This window comes from Taudactylus pleione, unplaced genomic scaffold (assembly GCF_031769625.1).
Source record: "Taudactylus pleione unplaced genomic scaffold, aTauple2 ptg000046l, whole genome shotgun sequence".
Taxonomy (NCBI): Eukaryota; Metazoa; Chordata; class Amphibia; order Anura; family Myobatrachidae; genus Taudactylus; species Taudactylus pleione.
Window position 1 is genome coordinate 7,473,105 of NW_028284448.1, and position 17,168 is coordinate 7,490,272.

General features: G+C 40.8%; 1 protein-coding gene across 1 annotated transcript in view; it reads left to right on the forward strand.

Annotated features, from left to right (window-relative positions):
• Positions 1-17,042, forward strand: part of NR2E1 (nuclear receptor subfamily 2 group E member 1) — a 42,585-nt gene extending 25,543 nt beyond the window's left edge. The window contains exons 5-9 of the mRNA XM_088460405.1: positions 3,365-3,511; positions 4,943-5,039; positions 5,404-5,553; positions 9,725-9,830; positions 15,058-17,042. Of these exons, the coding sequence (XP_088316531.1) occupies positions 3,365-3,511; positions 4,943-5,039; positions 5,404-5,553; positions 9,725-9,830; positions 15,058-15,220 (663 nt within the window). The 3' untranslated portion in view covers positions 15,221-17,042. The remainder of the gene's footprint in view (positions 1-3,364; positions 3,512-4,942; positions 5,040-5,403; positions 5,554-9,724; positions 9,831-15,057) is intronic.
• Positions 17,043-17,168: the final 126 nt, after the last annotated feature.

The following is a 17,168-nucleotide window of genomic DNA, read 5'->3' on the forward strand; positions in this document are numbered from 1 at the left end:
TACTTTTCCGCTTTGTGAAATTACATCATTGGCGAAACTTTTTCAGCTAAAACGGCTTTTCGCGTCTAATTGAATGTGGCCCTATGGTGGAAATGCATCAATCCTTCTAAATAGTGGAGAAGAGGACAATTGTAAAGTTGCCCCTAGCAATCAATCAACTTCTTTATTCTTATTTTATTCTTGATCAGGAGTTTGCGACTTGCATAGAGTGATTGGCACCCAAACTCAAAAGGGCTACCCCAGCATTTGCAGCACCATGCAATAGCCTCTGGTCTCTGCCTAGTTGGTCAATGGTTCATCCTACAGCAAGATAATGACCCAAAACATACCTCCAGGCAATTTCAGACCTACCTTTGAGGAAAAGAACAAGCTAGTAGGCATCAAATCATGGAATGGTCAGCACAGTCTCCAGACTTAAACCCCATTGAGCTGGTTTGAGATGAACTAGATAAAATGATGAATGCAAAGCAATCTAAAAGTGCAAAACATTTGTGGGAACTTCTGCAACAGTGTTGGGAAGATCTTCACAAATATTTGTTTTCCACTATAGAAAGAATGACACGAGTGTGTTTGGTGGTTATATCTGCAAAAGCGGGATACTTTGAGGAGTCAAAAAATTTAGATTCTGATTTCTTTATCTCATTTTGGCTGCCGATCAGAGTGAATGTGCCATTGTGAGCTCTCCACTGGGGCCCAAACTTGTATATCCCCTGGGACTCGTGATCTACAGGAGAAAAATCCAGAACCTTCCCTGGCTATTATAGGATGCAACGTCGACCTGGGCTCCACTGCTCCACCTCCCCCCAGCCTACTTACTATTACAGCCAGTGATGCTGTTCTCCTCCAGACTTAACAAGGCCTTGCCCCAGACTTCTACCTGCTACTACTATGGGCCGTTGTGTTCCTCCTCTGCTACATAGGCAATTCCTGAAGGCTGCGGACTAGATCTGCTACTCAATGCTTTGTCTACAACCTCTGGACTCTGTCATACACTGTTTTCATCATCATTGCCACTCATGGTTTCTGGATCCCTCTAATTGCTATTATCATCCCAGTCACTGGATCCTGTTGATTGTTGCTGTCTTTCATCTGCATGCCTTCCCTGCCAGCTTCAATCATCTTTGCCATCTTAGTCTCCTTACTCACAACTCTGGACAGTAGGCTATCATCGTTCTGACCACAACTGTTCTCCATAAATGTATCCGTGACCCCCTTAGCCCTAACCTGCTGTTATTTATCAACATATGTAAGAGATCTTACTTACATTTCTGTTTATGAACTTCCAAGCACCATTTTATTTTATTTGACTTTTCTAAATATATATATATATATATATATATATATATATATATATATATATATATTTATATACACAACTCCATTTGATATTCATGCTCGCTTCCTACAACTCTGCTCTGTTTCACACTAAACAATCTTACTTTAAATCTCTTATCTCCTCCCAATACTACAAACCACGTTGCCCCCCCTACTCCTCCACTACCCTCCTCCTTCTCAGCTCAGCTTTGACAAACCACTGGATAATAAATTTACCCCCAGGCCTATGAGACTGATTATAATACGTTAAGCTGCAAAATTCATTTATAGCATATTAAATGCAACAAAAGTATGACACTAAATGTGATGCAGCACATTTCAACATGTAATGTATAATAGATAAGCAGGATTGGTGGGAATAGCTTCCAGTTTACCTTTTCTACTCTATTTGGCAGACAAAATGAAGCAAAGGTTAATAGTAATTGAAGAAAAATACCCCTTTCACATAAAACTTATAACCTGGGTCCTGGCTTGGTGTGAAAGGGTCAACCCGGGTTGTGTGTCCCAGGAATCTGAGCCTGGGTCAAACTCAGCACTGACAGTAACAGTGCGGTGTGAACGGTGCGACCTGGGTTATCAGACTTGGGTCACGCATAAAAGAGCTGATTGGAGCTTCTGGTGTAGCCACTACCCACCTTTTATGGTCTCATCTTTGTGAGCCTAAAAGGCATCCATTTCTAATGATACACACAAGTTTTGCAGGGCTGACGCAGGTTTAGTGTGAATGGGGACAACCCTGGAATAACCCAGGTCCAACGTGCAGTGTGAAAGGGGTCTGAGCAGCTTTGACACTGGGTGTCAAATGTGTTCAAAAACCCGGCTGAGCCGGCACACAGAGATGAGATCTCCAAGCGCCAGATCTTCGTATGCAGTGACTGGGACTTGGGTCGCATCGAACGGGGTTATCCATTCACATTGCACCTCTAGCTAGATTGAACACATGTTCAACCCTTCTCGTGACCAGGGTTGAAATGCTGGATTCGACACGGCTTATTTCATCCTGCCCTTTCACACTGCACAGTAACCCGGGTTGTTGCGCAGTCACGTGCAATAACATGGGTTATTGCTTGTAGTGTTATGAAAAAAAGTTATGGGTATAAGGTACCAGCGCTCATTTATGAAAGATGAATGTCAAATGAACGGAACCGTTCTTGAAAAAGGTCTCATAACCGAAAAGCGTTGCGCGGAGCATACATCGAAGGATTTGAACTCCCCCCAGGACTTGTGGTTGGAAAATTTTCTGCGGTGGTGCCGTGCTTTCCAGCCCGGGACCCTCTGCCTTTGCAGGCTAGCCCACCGCAGCACCAACGAGGGGTGAGAAAATAATACAACATTCTTCCTTCCAACTGGAACTTTCATTATTTATAAAAGGAATTTTTTTCCATTTGCACCTTGTCACTTTAAGATCTTTTGTGGCTAATTTGGGATATATATCCCCTTTTTGCGCTATGTCACTTTATATTTAAGATTTATATTCTAGATCTATGTGGCTTATTTGGTATATTAGTGTATATGGAATATTGTCATCCATTTTGCTATTTGCACGTTTTTATATGTAATAAATTGTGAACAATTTTATCATTGACATTCATCTTTCATAAATGAGCGCTGGTACCTTATACCCATAACTTTTTTTCATATCATTTTAGAAGATTTGTGCTTATCTTCCTGGGATTTGGTTTAGCTGCCATTTTTTGTTTATTGCGCATTCATTGTGGAATTCAGTTTCAGTATTGCTTGTAGTGTGAAAGGGGAATTTTTTTGTATTTGTATTAGAACCTATTAGAAGAGGAGAGCCAGCAAAAGACATATGAGTTTGCTCTAGATGAAAGTTACTTTATGTTTCAGGATAGATCATCCTATGCAGTCATATACACATTATTCACCTATTAGTTTGATGTGTTTTGCAGAAACAAACAATGATAGAATATAAAGCTGCAACACTGGGGGAAATGGCAGCTATGTAGTTACCTGTCTTTAGTATTAGCAGCCTATCAGAATAAAATAAATTCTTTCCATTTTGCTGTAGTATCCACATGAAGTAAATGGAGCACCACTGTACCTCTATGAAGTGGCCACGGAATCAGTTTGTGAATCTGCAGCCCGGCTTCTTTTCATGAGCATTAAATGGGCAAAGAGTGTGCCCGCTTTCTCTACTCTGTCCCTACAAGATCAAGTAAGTGAAGCACTTTAGTATTCTCTATATGAATGTTTTCTTTTCTTTCTTAGTATGTACTATTTTGCACAGATATATTTTAGAAAGCCCACAGCTATGGGTACAGTGTAAAAAGGAAAATGTATTACTTGCAGAATAAAGGTGCCAGTACTCACCTCAAGTCACAAGTTGATAGTAGACTTGTAGTTACTTCCATACTCTGTGACATGTCCTCTCAGTCTTCAGTCCGACAGTACATGGTTTAGAGATATACATGGTTGAGCACAGGTGGTTAAATATTTTTGGCTGAGGATATCCATGCTTGACTGGGGCGTGCTATCACTCAACATCGACAGCACGCCCCCTTTGGTGCGAGACCCGGAGCAGCGGTTTGCCCATCGCTATCCGGGTCTCGCGCATGCGCACGACGGAGCCGGCTCCATTGTGCGCATGCGCTCTGGGCCACCATCGACCTGGTTGCGAGCGCTCAGCACTTGCGACCGGGTCTGAATCAGGCCCTAAGCTTCGGAACCTCTGAGCTATAAGATGAAGCCCTCTCTCCATGCTCCAGAACATCTCTCTCTCTCTCTATCTCTCTCTCTCTCTCGAGAGAGAGAGAGAGAGCGAACAAGAGAGAGAGAGAGAGAGAGAGAGAGAGAGAGAGAAAGAACAAGAGAGAACACAAAATCAGCCACTCTTTTATTCATGGAAAAGGCACACTTCCCAACATCTACCATCACTGTAGAATGGCACTTTAATATTAAAGTAAAAGATGCACGTTTGCCCTTTAATATACATAATACGAACATGTATTTATATAGCCCCAGTCTACTTTGTTGTGCTTTATACTTGGGAATTTTTTCACAATCTTGCTCCAATTCTTTTCAAGAGGGTTATTTAAGGGAATAAGGAATGTGGTTTGTTAATAATTGTATTTCATAGTAATTCAATATGGTCTATCAAGTCATTTCATATCATGTAATGGAAATGTATTAGAGCATTATTATGTGTAACACAATGATAAAACACATTTATATTAAGATAGAGTCTACAATGAATACACCCTCTCTATACATGAGAAAACCACGAAAAGCCATATGGAGTTCCATAGCCTACCTCTAATAACATTTTTAGAATGTATACAACATAACCAATACATATGGTTCATGGTATAAATGTCTGATGCCACTTGTCATTTGTGTTTAAATGAGACATTTTATATTTTATAACCAATTTAGTTTTGAGAGGACCTATTATAGAGACCAACTTGTCTGATCTATACAACCCAGTGTACTACAAACCCCTCTATCCCGAGTATCATTGACAAAGCATAATTAAGATAAAATATTCAGCTATAAAGAGTTCTAAAGAGTGTGCACGGGGCTTCTAATATAGGAGCAGTATGCAAGGCTGATGTGATTCTAAACCTATCATTCATATGTTGTGTGGCAGCTGATGCTTCTAGAAGACGCATGGCGTGAGCTATTTGTGCTGGGAATTGCACAATGGGCCATCCCGATTGATGCTAGCACACTACTGGCTGTATCTGGTAAGGACTGCTCAATTTAATGACTTTGTTGTAGAAATTAACATGAAAATACATTGCTGGGAATATGAACAACATGTGAAGAATAACAAATCCCTTGTGAACAATGGACTATACCTGTCATTTATCAATCTATATTTAAATGCAAATAATGTTGTCTTGTATTCATAACTGCTTGTACCGTCATTTAAATGCTAATCACTGTGTTTGTTATGAGCCAAAGGAGTGCTTTATTATCATTTTCATAAAATCTACACAGAAATAGTGTATGCCAGGCTGACAGATACATGTTATGCGACAGGGATGTGGTGGGCATTAGAAATGAAAGGTATGAAAATGATACATTTAAGATATGTTTTGATTTCAGGGATGAATAACGATAACACAGATTCACAAAAGTTGAATAAAATCATAGCTGAAATCCAGGCATTACAGGAAGTGGTGGCGAGATTCCGGCAGCTTCGGCTAGACGCAACAGAGTTTGCCTGTCTCAAATGCATTGTCACTTTTAAGGCTGGTAAGTAGCAGTTGGTTTGTAAACAGGAATACGAGAATTAGTTATATTTGGTATTAAAACACAATGGATGAATAAAATCATATTGTTTTCTTTAAAACATTAGATAAGGATTTGTCTTGCCGTTTGTTACAATAGAAAATTACTATTGTAACTACATTTTAATTTCTCTCTGTAAAATGCTGCATTTGCAGAAACAAATTTTCTTGTTCTCTATTAGAACGCCTGTTTCCCTCTCTATTGTTTGCATGGTCTGCCAAAGGCATTAGGGAGAAGCTTAGAGAAAAGTCATTACAAAAAAAAAAGGATTGTTGAAATTATAGTTAAACAATAGCTTAATAAAACATAGTATAAAAACATTTTTTTCTTAGACATTTCATGTAATTGTTTATGCCTACACAATATCCTAGAAAAAAATGTAAAATATAAACCATCTGCAATTAACCAACAGTGTATAGGTGATTTATGTTTAAGCCATAAAAGGCCAAAATGTATTAATTTTTAGGCCATTTTGCTGCAGAATTTTAAGGGACAATTTTAAAGGCAAACCAAACTACACCTCTTCCTCACTGCCCCTTCCTTTTCCTTGTTGCCTTTCACATAGTCTCCAACCCAGAACCCTGTACCAGTCTCAATGCCTTTGACATCTACTGTTTGCTGGTCACGATTGCTCTTTGTACTCTATGGTGCTTACTGGGATGCTATCGTATTGTCTGGCGGCCACATGGTTGCCCTATGCACTGTATGATAGTCACATTAATGCTGTCTGTACTGTAGTGTAGTCACGTGTTTAGGGTTAACAGTTTGCTAACCCCAAATACATTCGATATAGTCTCAACTACATGAGACCACTTTTTCCAGGGCCACTTCGAGTTCCCGATCCACCTCTGCTGATACCGCCGTTGCCTGAGGTGTGCATAAATTAGTCACTGCGATACCAGACGCAATCTGAGACCTCATACCGTGCGCTGAAGTAAGCAATTCCTGAGTAAGGTCTGACCTGCCTTAACTATGCGTATGGGTCCGATATTACTCGGTTACCAATTGTTTTGCTATGTTGCCCTTGTATATGGATGTGAGTAAAGGGAAGTGGGTGTCCTTATGTCAGGCTGTGATCAAACATTTACATATTTAAAGGAGAAATTGTCTCTAGTATTTGCATGTTATATTCCTGGGACATTATTAACAAGTCACTCTGTGTAAGCCTCGGTTAATATTCCTACCTTAATTACGTCATCGATTGGATCTCTAATCATCTCAAATGTCTGGTTCATCTAGGTTGAACTAGGGTACGCTTTGTCAAATATTTGTTAATGTTTTATCTATATTATTAAAACTGCTAACCATTAGCTAAATGTTTGGACTGCGGTTCTGTAATCTACTTTTTGTGTGACATTTATATATCCCCGATGATATTAGCAACTGTGTTGTGTGCGTATAAGCAGAATTGCCATCCGTAGTGTATCAGGCCCTCAGTCCCCACCGCGGCAAAATGCCTCAATTTGTGGTTCCGTAGAGAGGTGCGGGGCTGAAATTAAGTGTTTGTCCCACCCTCTCGCTACAGACCGTGATTCCCAGAGGTATTATCTCCTACCCTGCCCACTTCAAGGGGAGTTGGGCGGGATGCAAGAGATCTGGCCACTCTTCCAGGGGTGCAGGGGACTGCCCAAAAAATCAGGTATTACTACTCACAAAAAATCAGGTATTACTACTCACCTTAGAGGAGAGTAGTAAGTGCGCAAAAGTAACCTGGTAGAAAAGCAGATGGCATTACTTGAGGTGTGTGTAATAGCATCTATTGTATTTAAAATTCAACCCCCGCTCAATCATTATGTCCCCAATATTAAAATGGGCAGTAATAGAACAACCTGAATGCAGATCATAAGAACATTTACATCAGCACAAAGTATTTCATGAAAACAGTGTGCTGATATTATAGGAGGCAGAGATCTGTCCCCTATTGTGATTGTGTTATTAACATTATTTTTACTAAAATAAGGTGAAAAAGGGTGTTTTCACACCCTTTTTTACATTATTTTAGTATCACCTAAAGTTACTAAACGGCAATTGGAGTAGAATTCGTAAAAATTCTACTCCAACCCCTAATTATCACTTATTTTTAGTAAGCAGATCGCATTTCCCATAATTTTAATGGGAAATGTGATCTGGCCAAAGTTACTAAAAATAAATTGTGAAAAATACCGGGGAAAGCCCTGTGATAATAATGCCACCTGGAGGTGGCGTTATCCAGGGTCTTCCCCGGTTACCGGACTCCTGCTCTGCTCTAAAAGACAGAGCAGAACCTGGAGCCGGCCCCAGTGATCAGCTGTGTGCTCTAAACAGACCACACGCTGATACACTGTAAAAAAAAAAAAAAAAAACTTACCAGAGACCAGGGACCAGAGATTGGTGCTCCAGTGATGTCCTCCCTCCGGGTCCCAGTGCAAGATTGGATGTCAGCAGGACATCACCGGAGCACCGATCACCGGAGGTAAGTGTAATAAAGGGAGGGGTGGTCGCGGAGGGGGGAGCAGAAGAGTTGCAAGGGGGTCCCGATCGCGGGGCTTAGCTGAGGGGGCAGGGCTTAGCGGCGGCTGGCGCATGAGCGGGCACTTGTCACTGTATTTTTTGCGAAAATACCATGATAAGGCTGCGAAGGAGATTCGCAGGGACAGAGCTTTATCGCAAGCTCTGTCCCTGCAAGGGATTTTTAGTAAATCCCTGTAATATCACACTACAATCTGCATTCAAAATGCGGATTGTAGTAAATAGAGCCCTTAAGCACTGTAATGATTCGAGAAGGGGAATGAAAGCACATTGGAAAACATAGTTGGGTACTAGAAAAAAAGAGGATTTCACCAATAGTAGAGTAATGATGTGAGGTTTCTATCAAACTGGCACAAAAAGATTGTGGCATCAAATGCACCACTCCAGGAAATTATGTGTATACCTGCAACTTGCTTCTAATGACCACTGCTTTTTGAAATCAACCTAGTCCTCAATCTACAAGGAATGCATAATATCATTACACACACCTACAGAAAAACTGGATTTATAATGTTAACAATGCCAAACAGACAGTCTGGTTTATTAAGATGTATCCTTCGTGTGGTCTGTAATCTAGAAAAAAACATATGCTAATTTGCTAATGAATATATTTTTTTTCCAGAAACTTTTATTTGCATTACTTTATTAAAACAACTGCATAAAAGGACGACCTAACATTGTATTTTCTGTTAATAGACACATAGGGAGCATTATCGATTCAAATAAAGTTAATCTGGTTTACTGCTATGCTAGGAATCATGATTTGAGTAATTGTATAATACAATTTTATTAATTCGGATTAGGATTAGATTAGGATAGAGGTATGCAGTCGGGAAGCCGGTGGACCTAATCCCGACAGCCGGCTTCCCGACTGCTTAATCCCTGCGAGGGTTAAATGACAGGCATTTAAATCTAGACGCCTGTCATTTTACCGACATCAGGAGACCGGCGCCCGGCATCCCGAACAATGGGATGCCTGGCGCCAGGCGCAGACAGCCACGGGGGGGGGGAAGGGTTAGGTTTAGGGCTCCCATGGGCTACTTAGGGTTAGGGACCCCCCCGGGAGGTTAGGGTTAGGCTAGGGGGAGGGAGGGTTAGGGTTAGGCACCCCCGGGGGGGGATTTAGGGTTAGGCACTCCCCCGGGGAACTTAAGTTTTGGCAGCGGGGAAGGGGGGGTTAGGTTTAGGCACTTAGAGGGGGGATTAGGGTTAGGCACTGGGGGTAAGGTTAGGGTTAGGCACCCCTAAGGGAGGGTTAGGGGAGGGAATTAGGTTAGTCTATACTTACATTAGGGACGATCGGGATTTTCATCCATGTCGGGCAGCCGCTGTTGGGATGCCAACCGCCGGACTTGCGTCTGGCGGTTAATCATACCGATTCCAGGATAGAAAAGAATGTGCATTTTTTTCTTTAAAAATGTCAAGCTTTATTTAAAAAAAAATTTGATTGGAATTAGCAATATTTAAATATATATATATTCTGTCATCAACCTGGATAAGTTAATAAATATATGGTAAATCATGTACTCATACCAAAATGTGTTATCTTACTATACAATGGATGTGTGATCTCTCATACTTCACCATTAGTGCTGTAGTATACTGACAGACTGTTGCTCTTTTGCAGTACCTACGCACAGTGGCTCTGAACTGAGAAGTTTCAGGAATGCTGCGGCCATTGCCGCCCTACAAGACGAGGCTCAGCTGACTCTCAACAGTTACATACACACCAGGTAACAATATTATCATTTCTATGCATCTGAATCACCTCCCAGAAAAACCTTTAGGTTTCCATATCTTAACCAATATATTAGGTTCTTCTTGAAATGAGCATGTATTTTATACCGTTCCCTAGAAATGTATTTTCTGAATACCAAGATTTATTAAAATTTTACCTCAAACAAAGGTTACATTTTAACACTTCTAATAAATCAATGCTAGAACTTATTTGGCATTATAACCGAAGGATGTGTGTATATCTGCTATACAGAAGAAATGTGTCAAACAAAGCTCAAAGAATATACTATGTTAGTTCCCTTATTGTCTCCTATTTAGAGGTGGTGGCACACCTATTCAAGCAGCAGCCTCTTCTGCTGTTAGTTGAATAGTGAATATCTCCGAATAAAGCTATGCTACATACCAAAAGGCATTAACAACACAGTTTCATATACACCAATTAGACTTGTTTTATTAAGAATATTTAGGTGTGTAGCCTTATTCTCAGATATTCACTTTTCAATTACAAAAGAAATGCAACATACAAAAAAACAACACCATCTATGGGACTGTGCAATTGCAAGTAACTTGCTGGGCACACACTACACGATATCTTTAACGATTTGTCCAATTCCGACACATCGGACTACAAATCGTTAAAAAATGTGTAGTGTGTATGCACTACATCGTGTAGTGCGCACTCCTGTGGGGTCATCAGCTTCATTGCCTGATCTTATGTGCAGCATGTAAGAAAAATCAGGTGATGCTGCCGACGATCCCATGTAGCACTATGCGGGGCAGCCAGCATATCGGGCGGGCGGTCACCGGATCGCCCAGGGTGTACGGAAGGCCCAATATGTCAGCCCGTGGGCAGCCGGGTTGTGTGTGTGTCGCTGTGTACACACATCAATCAGTGTGTACCCAGGATTAGGGAGTGACTGAACAACTGCTCACAAGAGTCCAGTGGCACTCAGATATTTCTTGAACCCTTGCCCAACCTTTCTTAAAAAGAGTAAAGCTGGGTACACACTAGATGACATATCGTTCTGAGGCAAATTGGAATGACAATATCTTTGACATTGCATAGTATGCTGATATAATACAGGCAGTATAATTGACCACCATATGCAGACCGCATTAGCGAACACTATACAATACAGACAGCATTAGTGACCGCCATATAATACAGACAGCATAAGCAACCACCATATAATGCAAACAGCATTAGCAACCGTCACATACTAGACACAGCAAAAGCAACAGCCAAATAATACACACAGCATTAGTGACAGTCATACAACACAAAAAGCATTAGCGACCACCATAATACAAACATAATACAGTGATTACCATATACTAGACTGTATTAGTGACAGCCAAATTATACAGACAGTATTAGGGACCTACATTTACTACAGACAGCATTTGTGACCTACAGATGTGTCCACATACATCTAGCCTTCTTGCTCGTTAAACAGCCTTTCTAGTCGTGCTATGCCATGGTGTGACTAGATAGCGCTGACCGTCTTTTCCTGTGACTTTTTACCTTCCAGTGCAGCGAATAGGAAGCACAAGCAGCTTCTGTTGCTTAAAATGTGCGGCATGCCAATATTCTGTGTGCAACTGTGGGTGTATCTGCATGGGAAATGCTACTTTACAGTGTCACAGCCGCTGACACTATAACGTAGAAATTTCACATGCAGGTACACCCACAGTTGCACACAGAATATTGGCATGCCGTATATCATTTTAATCAGCAGGAGCTTGTGCGTCCTATTCACATCAATCTGCGAATAAGACGCACTGGAAGGTAAAAAGTTGCACAAAAAGACGCTCAGCGATAACAGGGCGCTCACGCATTGTGTAACGCAACTTGTAGCGCACGGAGGAAAAATATATGTGGAGAGATTTTTACATTTACTAGACGTATTAGTGGACTACATATATTACACACAGCATTAAACTCCTAATTACATCCCTCAGTTTCATGAAAAAAAAAACCTTAATCCTAATTAACCCCATTAAACCTCTCACCCTTATTCTTAATATTATTTACCATAAACTAAACCCAACCACTCTTCTCCCCCCCAATAGCCTTACTTATCTGTTGGGGATCTCATCTGCTGAATCTATTCCTCTCCTATTGCAGCCACACAGCAGTTCCCAGAAAGCTGCTGACAGGCAAGTCTCGCCGAGGCTGCTGCGATCAGTGACTCAAGGAGAGGCCGTGTAGAGACAGACAGGGTGGACATGGGCTGTGCAGTCTATTGCCACCAAGCATGGCCCTGGCTGGGGGGGGGGGGATAACTGTATGATGTCCCGCTCTCCCTGATCTCCAAGATCACTGCTGATGAAGCTGCAACTCCAGATGTCCTTCTGGCACCCGGGGCACATGGCAATCCCCCCCCGCCCTCCCTCCAGCTGCGCTCCTGCCTTATTGAAGCAGTGCTTGGTCGCTTTGCTTAGGGACTTTATAAAGAGAACACTGTATTCCTATTACAATTGACTTAATTATTGATATTGATTTGTGAGGTGTGACAGATGGTGGATATTGGGGAAAACAGGGCATACATGAAACAGGGATACCAAAAAGAATAAAAAGGGCAGGTGGGAAGTGCTTTGCATGTCATCATATATTTGAATTAAACTCAACCTTCTATGAACAGATTGTAATTAGCACAAAATATCTCCCTTTTTTGTTTGTATCGGTCACTGTTCAATAATATTGTTGAAAATGTAGGTTTAGTTTTATATAAAGTGTTAAAACTTCCCATACTCTCATTACCTTACACTTTCTGAAATTTTCCAAAACTAAGTTATACAAACTTAACTTAAACTTGTAGTATTTTCTTCTTTACTAAAATACGATTAGCCAACATTAAAACCACCTTCCTAATATTGTGTAGGTCCCCCTCATGTTGCCAAAACGGCTATAACCCGTGGAAGCATGAATTCACAAGACCTCTGTAGGTGTCCTGTGATATCTGGCACCAAGATGTTAGCAACATATTCTTTAAGTCCTGTAAGTTGTGAGGTGGGGCCTCCATGGCTTGGACTTGTTATTGCAGTCACATCCCACAGATGTTCGACCGGATTGAGATCTGGGGAATTTGGAGATTAAGTGAACACCTTGAACTATTTGCCCTGCTCCTCAAACCATTCCTGAACAATTTTTGAAGCATGGCAGGGTGCATTATCCTGCTGAAAGAGATCACTACCATCAGGAAATACCGTTGTTATGAAGGGGCTGCAACAATGTTTAGGTAGGTGGTACGCCTCATCCTCATGAATGCCAGGACCCATGTTTTCCCAGCAGAACATTAACCAGAGCATCACACTGCCCTTGCCGGCTTGCCTTCTTCCCATAGTGTATCCTGGTGTCTTATCTTCCCCAGGTAAATAATGCACACACACTCAGCTGTCCACATAATGTCAACGAAAATGTGTTTCATCAGACTGAGCCACCTTCCATTGCTCCATGGTTCAGTTCTGATGCTCGCTTGCCCATTGTAGGTGCTTTCGGTAGTGGCCAGCATGGGCACTCTGCATTAACTTTTTCAGCAATTTGTGCTACAGTAGTTCATCTGTAGGATAGGACCAGATGGGCTAGCCTTCACTCCTCTCACATATCAATGAGTTTCATGTGCAAGTTGTCCTTCCTTGGACCATTTTCGGTAGGTACTAACCACTGCATACTGGGAACACCACACAAGACCTGCCATTTTTGCCATCACAATTTGGCCCTTGTCAAAGTTACTCATATCCTTACGCTTCCCTATTTACCTGCTTCCAAATCATCAACTTCAAGAACTGACTGTTCACTTGCTGCCTAATATGTCCCATCCTGACAGGTGCCATTGTACAAGATAATCAAGGTTATGCACTTCTTCTATCAATGATTTTAATGTTATGGCTGATCGGTGTATAGTCCCATTGTAATAATAGCAGAAGGAATGTGTATGATATTGACATTTTCAACAGTCAAGTATGCAACATTAGTTGAAATTTTTTATGGAAATAAATGACATTTACTTGCTCAATTATTATGTATATCGTGTGTAACGTGGCGGCAGTATGTGAAATCAGTCTGGATGTGTTTACACTTTCACATTTAATATTTAACAGGAAGCAATGCCTTCCAAAAATATATACTATATTTACAGCAATCTGTCAAATGAGTTCATTTTGAAATATTTAAAAGGTGTATGTTAGGTGGACATTTATGTCAACGACGTGCATCAATTCGACATGATAATGTTGACATGGTTGAGATGTGACCATGCCAACATTCATCATGTCTACATGCATGTTTTACAGATCTACTCAGTATCAAAACTGAAATAAAATGCCCCACCTGTGGATCTTTTAAAATGTGTCAGGCAGTAATGAATACACCTGTGAACCTGCTAGTAGATCTGTAAAACATACACTGTTAGTGGTCCCTGACAACTGGAGTTGGGTAACACTGTTCTAATCACACAGCGTAGAAACAGGATAGGACAGGAGACCCCACCTGTGCCTTCAATCACTTATAAAGCAGTAGTTCACTCTGGTGCTGCAGTGACCAGATGCTGTTCCAGTCCCACAGATATCTATAATAAGCTATTAAAACTCTACACATTTAAAACGGGTTGGGTATGGGAGACCGGCAGTCATGATGCCGACTGTCAAAGACCAACAGCAGCATCCCGATGCTGAGAATCCCTGACAGGGGCTCCATAATTATCCTAACCACCCCCCGCACCCTCACCCTCCCTGTTAGTGCCTAACCCCCTCGGTGGTGCCTAAACTTACCCCCCCTGTCTGCAGCCTAACCCTAACCTGCCACCCCCTGCAGCCTAACCCCTTCCGTGGTGCCTAAACCTAACCCTCCCCCCCTCCCCTGCGGCTAACAGCTATCCTGGCCCGCTATTCTTATGTTCTGGATTACGGCGCCAGCGTTCTGCTCGCAGGTCGGGATTCTGGCACCAGGATTTCGATCGCCAGCATCCTATGCGGCGGTAAGCTGACTACATCCCATTTACACATAAGATGCTCAGCACTAACTACATATTCAGGAACATTAGGTACATAATAGCGCCGCTATCTTGGTCACGTACTGTAACTGAGGGATTCGCTTTTTTCATCTGAACTATTTTTTGGGGATATTTTGTATAGGTCATCTTAATTTTAAAATACATTGAAATATAAACATGTGCGTAGCCTGCTCCTTCATAAATTATCAAATTTCTCTTTATTCTACAGATACCCTACACAACCCTGTCGTTTTGGGAAACTTCTGCTGCTTCTACCAGCTTTACGTTCTATAAGCCCATCTACAATAGAAGAAGTGTTTTTCAAGAAAACTATTGGGAATGTGCCTATCACACGGCTTTTATCAGATATGTATAAATCCAGTGATATCTAGAAGGAAACACCACCTTCAAAATTTTACTTCTGAAGACGACATCAGGCAGATACATTGCTGATTAATAAGACTCAAGGAGAAATATTGTGGAAAATGTACTTTTGTTAACAGCCATCATATTGATGTGCACGCTATCAAACTGTATTGTACCACACCAAGTGCTCAGAGCCATTTTGCCTGACAAATCCAGTGGAAAGGACACCTGTCATGAACATTTAAGCTCGCCAACAAAATAGACAATGTACATACAAGAAACGGATTGTTCCCTTTCCCCCCCCAAACATTAACATTTTTTTCTAATGAAGAAAACGCTGTTTTTTTTTATCCAACAGTCACAGAAACAAGTCATAGCCCTGCGAGAGTTGTAACATTATGGATAATTCTGATAGGTTCAAAAACAGGAATGGTCTTCGACTGCCTATTACTGAATCAATTTCCCTCAATTCTCATGCAGCCAAAGACTTAATCTCTCTTAAAAGTAAACAAATCAGAGAACCAATAGTTTCCAGCACAATGACCAGCTCTATAGTTATTGAACAAATTTACACAGGGATGGCCAGGGCAATAGGACTACTTTCATTGGATCCATGTATTCCAGTCAGCAGGTGACTTCGCACAAGACAAATGTGGCCATCAACAGTGTTTAATTTTATTTTTCCTCCATTCAGTTAGATTAGGATTCAGTTATCCAAATCCAGCAGTAAATGTAATAAAGCCTGAGCGATGCAGGCATAATATTTACCCCCCAATGTTCGGCACCATGTAAGCTACAGTATGCAGTTGCGTAAATTTGGTCAAAATCACTAAACTAGCTGACTGAATTGTAGCATGTTTTCTGCAGTCATTCCCCACCTCTGAAAATTGCTACTTTAAATATTGAGCATTTTTCTGACGATTTTGAGATCTAACGTGGAGAAAGAAAAACAGCAGCAAAGCCTACCACTAAAAAACAGCAAATACGTGGTCATTGTGCTATTTGAATCTGCAATGTCCTGTAATATTCATATGCTGGGTTTGAGCACAGTCAGGAGCCACTGACTACAGATTGCTAAAGAAAAATCATTTGTGTGATAGCCTTCAGTTTAATAGATATCTATGGCAACAAATTGTATTTTCAGTGAATTTTGAGAAATAAATTGCTGTGGAAAAATCACCTAAAAAGTATCTGTCACTTATATAGACTGGTGGCAGCTAATTTGTGTGCTGAAACAATATCCAAGGAGTATGCTGTTTATCAATTCAGTACAAACTAGATACTGAGGTACATTTGGATGCAGTGATGTCACTTATTAGTAACAAATTAATAGTCTAGCTTCTCAGGAATATTGGTTCAGTCCATAAAAGCTACCTGTACTCTGAAGTAGGCAATAATTTGGCTGTAAAGGTAGCAAAGCACTATGGGACATAATAAACACATGTTGCCTATGTTAATTCATATTTTCATAGACAAGAGCCTTTCAAAGTTTATATGCAAAAAAACTAAAACGCAGGAAAGGAATTGAGTATTTAAAACAAGTGCAAATGTGTCTTGGCAAAGAAAGACAAAAATAAATGTACACTGGTCTAGTAATCCATACACATGAGTAGAGGACTGTTTTATTGTAATCACTCACAAATAAAACATGCAGCAATTCAGTGAGCTATCAATCTTATGACAACATTGCATTTAGCTGCAGGTTAATAGCTGCTTTACGTTCTACGTTTTTGGTGTGTGATTAGAGTCTAGCACTAAGAAAAAAAATCAGCACTTCAACTATCATAGGCAGTAAATTGTTTCCTGTACAGTGTCCTAATCGTGATCCTAAAGTTGTGCTTATTTCTTAACAGAGAATAAAATATATTGAATTTAAAATATTGTTTTCTTTTATTTATGAACGCCATTTATATGGTTCCAATGTAAGATTTATCTTACATTAATTAGGGGTGGCACAATAGTTAATACTGCTGT